A 9,946-nucleotide genomic window follows, 5' to 3' on the forward strand; every position below is an offset into this window, starting at 1 on the left:
GAGGGGTTTTTGCTGCCGATGCTTTGACGCAACGTTGTACTGCCTTATTCATGAATGTTTTTTGTGGAAAAAAAATCTTGTTATAATTTGAAACGGTTTACTAAAAGAAACCATCTTTCCATTTGAAATTTAATAATTGGAAAACCTATGGAAATGTCTCATTTTCGTCGTTTCTCCCTTGCAGATTGTTCTCAACTCGATGCACCGCTATCAACCCCGGATACACCTGGCACGGCTCGGACCGGGCCAAAACATTCCCATCACACCAAAGGAGCTGTCCGATGTCGACCACAAGACGTACGTCTTCCCGGAGACGATCTTCACGGCCGTGACGGCATACCAGAACCAGCTGATCACGAAGCTCAAGATCGACTCGAACCCGTTCGCCAAAGGATTCCGTGATTCGTCCCGTTTGACCGACTTCGATCGGTAAGTTGCTGTTGCGTTTCTTTCTGTGTTGTTCGAGGTCTAATGTTACAAAAACAAAACAAAAAAAAAACAACCGCAAAAAGACGGTGCCGCGATCTAAAACTAGAGTGAGGCCTGAGTGGCTGACTAACTTGAAGCAAAAAGCGAAATTATGTGTGCCAGTTGTAACGGGAACATTAAGCGTGCACAAATTTAATGCTCAGCGTCATCGGAACCTATAATTTTCCGATCGATGGTCATAATTTTACTCACCGATCTTTTCCACGCTAGTACATGATCATCGGCAAAAATCAATCGATTCCCGAGCATCAAACAGTCTCGCTTCACCTGTCGCTAATTGGACGATCACGAGCGTCTACTAATGCGAGCGAGCCGCGTTAAAACATCGCCCGAACACAGACGCCAACATGGAGAAAAATCGTTCGGGGGAAGTCGACTTTGAGACATGATTAAAATTAGCCTTCTGCATTCGGTTCGATCGGGTTGCAGCAAACATTCAAGAGGCCCTGTGGAACGCACGTCTGGTAGCGTATGTATGCAATATTGCTCATTAGGCAGAACGGGGTTCATAAATAAAACGAAGCCGCCAACGGGCGCGCCCAGACAGACGCCGCTACAGTGCGTATAACATATCCAATCGGCCAAGGTGGAGAGAGAAGATGAATAGCAAAGGGGGTTAAAAAAAAGGAACATTGTGAACTCAAACAAATCATCAACTCAAATGCCGCCGTTCATCATTATCATCCATCAGATTGCGGTGTGGCGAGATGCTCGGTAACGGATGCACCTCCCACTTTTTATGCTGCAATTTCACCCACAATACGGGGGTGTTTGAGAGGGCACGTGGGATTGTTGTTGCTAGGAAAAATGGGACGATAAAAACAAGCAGTCTCTGTTCGATTCTAAGCGAATATCGCACAAATTCTAAAGATCGAGATAGTTTGGCGAACGATCTAGAATTGGAGATCGCTGACACGTGACACGAGAAACAAATACATACTCAGTACAACCTCCAAGTCAGTATTATTGCAAACCGGAGCTCGATCGACGGGCGGAAAGATCATTTCAACATCAATAAATTTAAAAAATGGAAGCGTGCGAATGTGAACGCGCAAACGCGTGTTGCGTCGCGTAATTATCGCGCAGCGTATTTTCAGGTGGTTTGCCTTGCGCTGGGAATTTCGTTGCTTGGCTTTGTTTTTCTTTGTTGTTTTTCCGCTGGTGCAGCAGATTGGCCCCTTTCATATGCTGACGGGAACCGGGAAGAGGCCATCGCACAAAACGAGTGTATGTTCGATTGCTTATCGTCGTCGTTTGCACCGATATAAAGCGAGCCATTGCTGGCGTTCCTTGGGAAGGTTTGATTCCCGATGGTGGACGGCGAAACATCGATCCTGCTTTGATGTGAGCGCGAATTATAAACAATGAATGAATGATGGATAGCATCAACTGTAAACGGCGGTTTGGGTGCGATGTATTATTTTGGATAATTCATTTTGATGGAAGCCTGCATTTACGGTATGCAGACAACTTGACGATATTTAAATTCAGTGCAGGAGCTTTTGAAATGCATGACAAATGCATGGTAAATTATATGTATGACAAAGTTCATGGAAATAAACCAAAATATATATATTTTTCACACTCTCTATAATAAATTATATATGAAACAATGAACTCAGCTATAATTAATTTGGAAAAGATTGATAATCATATCACTTTCAAAGGTGATTTCAGGATCTTAAAACTCATGTGTGAATTAGTAATCTTAATTATAATAAGCTATATAGATGATGATTTGCTCAACATTTAAAACGCTTTGCTTCCATCTTGCTGGGTGCTCTGAAACACCATTTAATTGGGGCAACTGCTCCGATAACATTAAATTGATGCGCTGATGCTCTCACTGTTCTTCCGCCGATTGCCAATCGATCGTGGGCCTGATCGTTGCACTTGTTCGCCGGTCAATCAACCTTGCAATTCGACACAATCATCAAACGATCGCAAACCATCGCCACTCGTTGGAGGCAAATCCGCTCGTTTATTCTCACCAAGAATCGATTCGCCATCAAAAGGACCACGCTCCAGGATCGTCCTCGTCCCAGTTCGAAGGGATTTTCATTCGACCAAAAGCTCGAACCGCGCCCCATCTCCTCAACCTGCTGATTTGTTGCACTAATGGAGCCCTCCCTGATGCGGACATTCTCACATTTGCGGTCCCTTCCAGGGGTGCTGCACCAAACCAAACGTTAATATTTGCCCGCTAGGGGTTGGGCGCGCGCGTCGCTGCCATCACCAACGCTCCGCCATCGATGCCGGGTGCCGGGGTCTGTAATTAGGCCCGAAAAGCCGCCAACATCGCGGAATCCCTCCGTTTCGCGGCACCAGCCCCGTCGTGGCTGGTTTCGGCTGGTTGAATTTTCATGTTTTCGCGCAACAAAACCCCCCACCACACCTTGTTGAAAGGGGGGGGGGGGGGCCGACATACGATAACCATAAATATAGCTCCGACCGAACCGAACCGAAACTCTCGATCGACTTCAATCGGCCGCGCGAAACGCATTTCCGCCACGCTGCTCGGTGGACGGTTTGCGTTCGATTTCCCTTCCCTGGCGTGTGCAAGTTTGTTGCGGGGTTGCTCTTTTTTTCCTTCTTTTCCATCCCAGCGATCCAGTTTTCCGGTTCTTCCGGACACACGATCCCGGGCACAGTGGGGAAGTTTTTCCAGCTCGACTTTGTTGGGGCATGAGTGTGTGTTTTTTTCTCTCTCTCTCTCTTTCCTCGTTGAACCAGCGTTTTCTTGCGTCTGCGAGGCAATAAAACAAAAGTAAAGGAGAGAAACAAAAAAAAGAAGAGAAAAGAATAACCCACCGCATCATCGGTTCTGCTCGCGAGCCACCCAAAGAAAAGCGAACATTGATTAATGGGGGCTGGTTTGGCGCAAAAAGGGCCCCTTTTGCGCGGGGGACCGACATCCGGTGGGGTGGAATGTTTCGCCGCAATAAAACTCAACGAGGCGCGTTTGCGCGAGATCACACTCAAACGCCAGACGGCTCAAGGCAGCGGGCTCGAGTTCGCCTAGCGTTAAAACAATTATTTCGCAATGAACAGTTTCACCCGTTATCGAACCGCCCGCTCGGACGGGATGAGAAATTTCAATCAACTGTCGCTGTGGGTCTCGTGGTGGATTCTTCGTCTTTGGGGGCGGGCGTCTTTTGTCGTTTGCCGCCCGGAAAATGGAAGAAAACGGCGCACACTAGTGCTGCGCCGGGGAGGGCGGGTTGCATGATTTATTGGGCCAATTAGTGTTATTGATTGCTTTCTGATTGTTTTCCGCTTTTTCGCGGTGCATTTTTTTGTTCCTTTGATGCGTGGCGGTTTTTCCGGTGTTCCGGAGTGTCTCAGTTGAGCGGCTTTCAAGTGCCTTTTTGGGAGGTTACATAGTGGTCCAAGTTTATGGGCTTTGGAGAAACAAAAACCTGGACGACCAGTAATAGCAATCGATGGAAGCAAAATATTTCTAAAGAAACATGTCTTTAGAATGCCTTCCAAAAGACCTCATCATTCGTGTCCTTTGAAGCAACATCCTGTCATGAAAATAGACTCTGCTTTCCCGAACACCCCGATTGAGATATTTAGCGACACTTCGGAAAAGCATAATTATTTTAACACCACCACAATCTGTCCGTCCGTCCATCCACAGCCGGCCATTTCCTGTGTCGGTAAGATCAAAACGTGCCTCGAGCCAAACAACCAACCGGTTGCAATGGGGCGCAATTTTCTCAAATTTGCATCCGACCGGCACTGATTTGGCTCGCAACCAAGCGAACCCCTTTTTTGCAGCGGTCCGTCAAATGAGCGGCCCTCGGTCTCGGAACTATTCGAGGATGCCCTTCGGCGCACGGGAGCGAACCAGCGAACCACAGTATGCAACGCACTGCCCAGCTCAAAGAACCCGCGCGTGAAGTGTTAATTTGAAGAAAAATGGCCCCAAAGCCAGAGCATTGGAGTCACCTTTCTCCCGGGGCTTTCGGTTCTATCCTGCTGGTCCATTGGCGCACCGCACGTATCGAACCGAGGCGTAATTAACGCGTAATTTGAATAAATTGTGAACAGAACGAAAAGCCCTGTACCGGGGCTCGAAGAAATATTGCACATGAGAGCCCCAAAAACACACGGAGACGTTCTTTCTGTTGCTGTTTTATGCTTGCAGCCTTACAATGTGCCGCACCGTGATGTCGGTTCGCGCGATGTTGATGCCTTTCGCAACACCTTGCTGGCCGCTGTGTGGCCACCCTTGGGGCCACACGTCCACCGAACGGTCCGGAAGGGGCGTAAAAGGAAGCGAGAGAAAGAGAGAGAGAGAGAGAGAGAGAGAAAAAAAATGATCGCCGGTCATCTTGCCGGCCTCGGGATAGCGGGATTTGTAGCACCACCTTTTCGATGTTTTCAGCGATCCGTGCATGCACATTTTCCCCGGGTTCCGCACACCGCCGGCACAAATTATGCACCGTACGGACCGGGCGAAATAGGAGGGGGATAAAAACGTGAAACAAAATAAGCAACACGAGTGCACCATCGAGAGGGGGCTGTGTTTTTTTTCCTTCTTTTTCGTTCGAGGTTTTAATTCAGTTAAAATTAAGCCCAACATGAGCAACCATTACACTTTCACTCGATGATGACGTTAGAACGTACTGGTCGTGTTTTTTTCTTGTCTTCTTCTCTCCCTTTTGCTGTGTGTGTGTGCGGAATGGTGAAAGGGACGACGGTGTAATTGGGCATGTATTGCATGCGCTACCGCAAGGATAACGATCGCTGCAGCAACTGCATCAGCCAATGCATCAGCCTCGACTTGGAAGAGCTATTTCATGCCGTTGCTTTTATTGCATTGAAGGTGTTTATCTCTGTGTCTGTGCGGGTTCAATGATATGTATTCATTTTCTTACAATTATCTGGTACTTAGAATGGTCATTTAATGGGATCAAAAAAGGACACTATTTTTACTCATTTTGTGCTATTTTTTCGCTTGTGTCATCGATCAACGTTTGCCTCAAAAATTGCACAAATAAGTGTGTAAAATTGGGTCAAAAAAGATGCCTTTTTGACCGAAAACCCTCAACACCATCACCCACCGTGTGCCGCCAATTTCCGCCAAAGAAAAGGGCCTCCATTTTCGCACCTTAATTTCATTAAATTTTCACCTCTTTTCGCAACAAACGCACCGCCGCCCGGGCGCTGCGCTGCGAGTGTTCGGGTGCAATTGAGCCCTCCGTCCGGATCAACGGCTTGCTGCACCACTGCACCGACGGTGCATAAAATGCATTCCACCAAAAAACAAAACGAAAACGAAAACCGCTCCAAAATCCGGCCCGATCGTTGCACGAGCGCGCAGGAAATATAATACGCGAACGTGGTGAAGTTCATCCTTTCCAAATGTGATGATTACAGGGCGGCATGCATGGGCTGCTATCAGGCTGCGGGTTCGCCCCGGGTACTTAAATGGTTGTTAAAAGTGGTGCGTAATTATTCTGACACTTTAGGGCCGCGCACACGGCCACTCTTCACCGGGGCGACTGGCCATCGAGCGAGAGTGCGAGCGAGAGCAAAAGCGAAATAAAACCAAAAAACCGGGTGGGAGCGAGATGCGGTTCCGCCGAAAAAACATAAATTATTATGTTGTCCGTACGCCGTCATACATCATCAGCGCACCACACCGTCCGGGTAATGATTGATAAAAGCCAAAGCCAGCCAAAGTGCCGCGCTCGGTCCGTCGATTGGTTGGGCTCGGCAACCCGACACCGCGAAACCTGATGAATGCTTATTTTCAGCAGCTCCTGGCTCGGGCAGGACACCGGGCCCGGTTATCCTGACCACGCGGACCGTTCGTGAAGTGCGAGTAATTTATTCGAAATTGATGAATTTTAATGCAAAACTCGTTCGGCAAACCGCGAACCGCCCGGTGAGTGGTAAAAAGTGAACGCATTCCCGCATTCGAGGTTCGGCCGAATTTTGGCCCACGGGCGCTACCCGGTAATTTACTCCACCGGCCACAAATGGCCGCTTGGTTGGCATGGATGGGATGCACGCATCCATTCCCGGGAGAAGGCTTGCTAGCTGGGCTAGGTTCGGCCCAGACGGAGTGGCGCGCCAACTGGGGCTGAAGGACCATAAGAAGAACAAAAAAAACATACCTGTCGATGAGAGCCGATGTTCTTGCGAGTTGTGTTTTTGTAACAACACTTATGCTGGGAAATAAGCATTCTCATGATTTCGGCAACTAGCACCACAAAGTATGGGTGTAAATAATAATCCAGGAACAAAGCCGATAAGATTTTCTGATATGTCATATGAACATATAAAAATAAAAGCATCATTTTCGATAACCATACAATCAAGTATAGTATCGAAAGGAGTTTCATTCATCAGCATGATTTGGCTGTTAGGACAAACAGTTTTGGGCTTTTTCTTTTGCAGGCGGGAATCGTAAGTGCATGCGTTCTTAGAACAGAAAACGAACGCTTCCTTTCCTGCATAATGCTTATTATTAGCCTGCCGATAATCACCAGCTTTGCGAACGACGATCAGTCCGCAGAACAGCCAGTCGTCACTTTCGCATGCTAGGTGCGAAATTGCGTTTTGTGCCACAACACATCGAACACAACAATCGTCAGCTTAGCGCTGGTACATGGAAATAATCTCCAGCATGAGCGTCAGCAAGCACCGAAGATGTTCGTGTCCACAGTTCCGATGGCAATTTTGGCCATCCTGCGCGTCAGCACGCTTCCAAAGTTCTGCCATCGGCCGGTGTTGATGATAATGATTGAAGATTGGTAAGGTGTGAAGTTGTCTGCCGCACGCAACGGACACGATCACGCGTGATTGAAGCCCCACATAGCCCGTTAGAAGGGTGATGATGGTTCAGCTGAAACACGATTTTGCAGCGAAATTGGTTCTGTCGTAAAACAAAAAAATGCGCCAGACCCAAAATGGGAAATGGGAATGCACACGCGGGATGGGAAGCTGCGTGTCGATCGGAATGAGCGGGATTTGGCGAGTCGTCTGCATTCCAAATGATGCATAGGAACCACTATTTGCATGGCCTCGGGGCCCGTTCGGGCTTCATTAGTTACGCACTCAAGGGCTGCGAGACATCCGGGCGTCAGTTGCGAGAAAAAGGATCGTGAGATTCGAAGCCCAAAAAAAAAACCGCATCCCTCTCGTTCTCGCTTCAACATCCTTGACGAGCGCATTCAGTTGCTGATGGTTGCTTTCGACGGTTTCTCGGCACGGGATTGCACCCTTTCCGAGAAGCGGTCCCAAGAAAAGCCCTTCGGCCAGATTCCACGCGGTTCTACCGTTGCAACGAGCCTGAAAAGAGCTGAAAAGTACAATTTCATCAAAGACCAGCGGCGCCGCCCTGTAATTAACGCCACAACGGGTTTTGCCGCTGCTCGGGACGATGCAACCGCCAAAAGGGTGCACCCTGTGGGGCTTCCTCAAATGGCCCGACGGTCAATGGGGCTACGATGGTATCCTGTTTGGTGCAGGAACACCAGCAGCAAGAGAAAATCATATTGGCTAAAATGTAGCGCAAGGTGAAGCCATTTTCCGAGTGCATCTCTTTTCCATTAGTAGGCGCTTAGTATTATTGTCTCCTTCATTATGTGCCAGCACAAAAGGGCTCTGTCGGCGTGCAATTGCTCGAATTTAATGATTAATAGTCCGTCTCATTACCATTCAATGACGTCATCGTTCTCTCTCTCTCTCTCTCTCTCTCTCTCTCTAATAGGGACCCGATGGATGCACTTTTACTGGAACAACATCTTCGATCTCCGCTGCGCCTTTTTGCCGATCCGCTGATGGCACAGTTCACTTCCGGTCCCGGTCAGGACCTACAGGATGCCCAATCTGCTGCCCTGATTGAACAAGCCCGTCAACACCTGCAGATGTGGGGTCGATCACCGTACAACGAGCTACTCCTGCCCCAGATGTACCAACGACCGCAGAATCTCGGAGCACTCAACCTCGGCGTCTGGCAAAACTCGCCCAATTGGCCCACGGGCCCTTCAGGACTTCCGGCCGGCTTCCTTCCGGCTATGGCCGCTGCAGCTGCCGCAGGTGGATCTCGCCACACACCTCCACCACCACTCGGTACACCACCGGCCCCCATCGTCCTTTCACCGACGGCACCACTGACACCGACGAGCTCTTCCGGATCACCATCGCCGGATCCGCGAGCTAAGCATTTTACGGGCCGTTTCGCACCATACCAAATACCGCCATCGCATATGCCTCCAACACACACGATCGCGACGGCGACTTCTCGTTCTGCACCGCCGAGTTCACCCAGGAGTCCATCCAACTGAACCGCCGTTTGAAGTCTGAACCTCCGCGAGTGTAAGATGAGTGCGATTTCCACGGGTCGAAGTCGTCAGTATTAAAAGCGGAAGCAAACGCGGGAAACTCGTCGTTTCATCATGGCGGATCAAGGGTTGCTGTGATCTCGTGTGAGCAGGAAGGCACCTTCTGAACACGATTCGTTTGTCGTGTCGATAGAGAACTCGCAGTAGGCGGTGCTAGTTTATTTATTCGATTGTTTTTTGTTTGTTTGTTTGTTAGCCTTGTTTCAAAGCATCTCCTCGCGCGTTTCTGTTGATTACGCGCACTGCCGAACGGTTGGTGGCGCGAAAGTAAAATAAGCTCACCTGTCCTTGCCCTTGGGTGGGAAATTCTTCCTAACTCCTGCTGGCGAGTGGTTCTTCAATGCGTTTGGGTTGTATCATCAGCGTTAGATCTCGCCGGGCATATTTCACGGCAACCGTAACCACCAACATTGTTAGCTCAAGTAAAAAAAACCCCAATAAAGCGGAATCTTTCCAGTTCTGTACACCTTGGTTGAGAGTGCATTTTTTCTTCTTCTTCTTCTTAATATCATGTATCCGCCTGTAGCTTATCCAACGTTCGTGGATATGTGTCCCATTCGATGATGAACAGCCGATCGTGCGGTGGCGATAAAATTCCTTCTTAATCCTTACAAATTCAGCACGCGGGCCAAAGGTTGACTCACCGAGTTGCTCCCTGACAAATGGGCTACGAGCTACATTCCGAGCTTGCGCACCCACATTGTAACGATCCACGTCCCGGGAGATCCTGGTGATCGTATCGTAGCATCTTAATTTATTTCAGCAACCCTTCGAGCCCGGTGTGGTGTGATTCTGCAAAACGAACGTAGTAGACATTGTCGACACGAGCTAATCACGGTCTCGTCTGCAAGCTGATAGCGAATCTCGCTGCTACCGGACAGTGTTTCCTGACCTACATGTCCATGGCCGGCGAGAAAGCGGATGTGAAGGATTGCCAAAAAAAAAAGGGCACACAAAAAGGCAACCCACACCATTATCTCCAAACGTGGTAGTGATCGAACAAATGCAGCAACCAGAAGCAGCCACGGCAGCAGAGATTCAGCGAATGGGAATGATAAATGACGCATCGCGATGTCCTTCAGCAGTTCGGTGCA

At 48.9% G+C, this 9,946-nt stretch overlaps 1 protein-coding gene across 1 annotated transcript in view; it reads left to right on the forward strand.

Annotated features, from left to right (window-relative positions):
- LOC128723936 (T-box protein H15-like) overlaps positions 1-8,795 on the forward strand; it is a 41,175-nt gene extending 32,380 nt beyond the window's left edge. Inside the window, exons 6-7 of the mRNA XM_053817700.1 lie at positions 185-429; positions 8,219-8,795. Coding sequence (XP_053673675.1) covers positions 185-429; positions 8,219-8,795 — 822 coding nt within the window. The remainder of the gene's footprint in view (positions 1-184; positions 430-8,218) is intronic.
- Positions 8,796-9,946: the final 1,151 nt, after the last annotated feature.

The sequence above is a fragment of the Anopheles nili genome, chromosome 3 (assembly GCF_943737925.1).
Source record: "Anopheles nili chromosome 3, idAnoNiliSN_F5_01, whole genome shotgun sequence".
Lineage (NCBI taxonomy): Eukaryota > Metazoa > Arthropoda > Insecta > Diptera > Culicidae > Anopheles > Anopheles nili.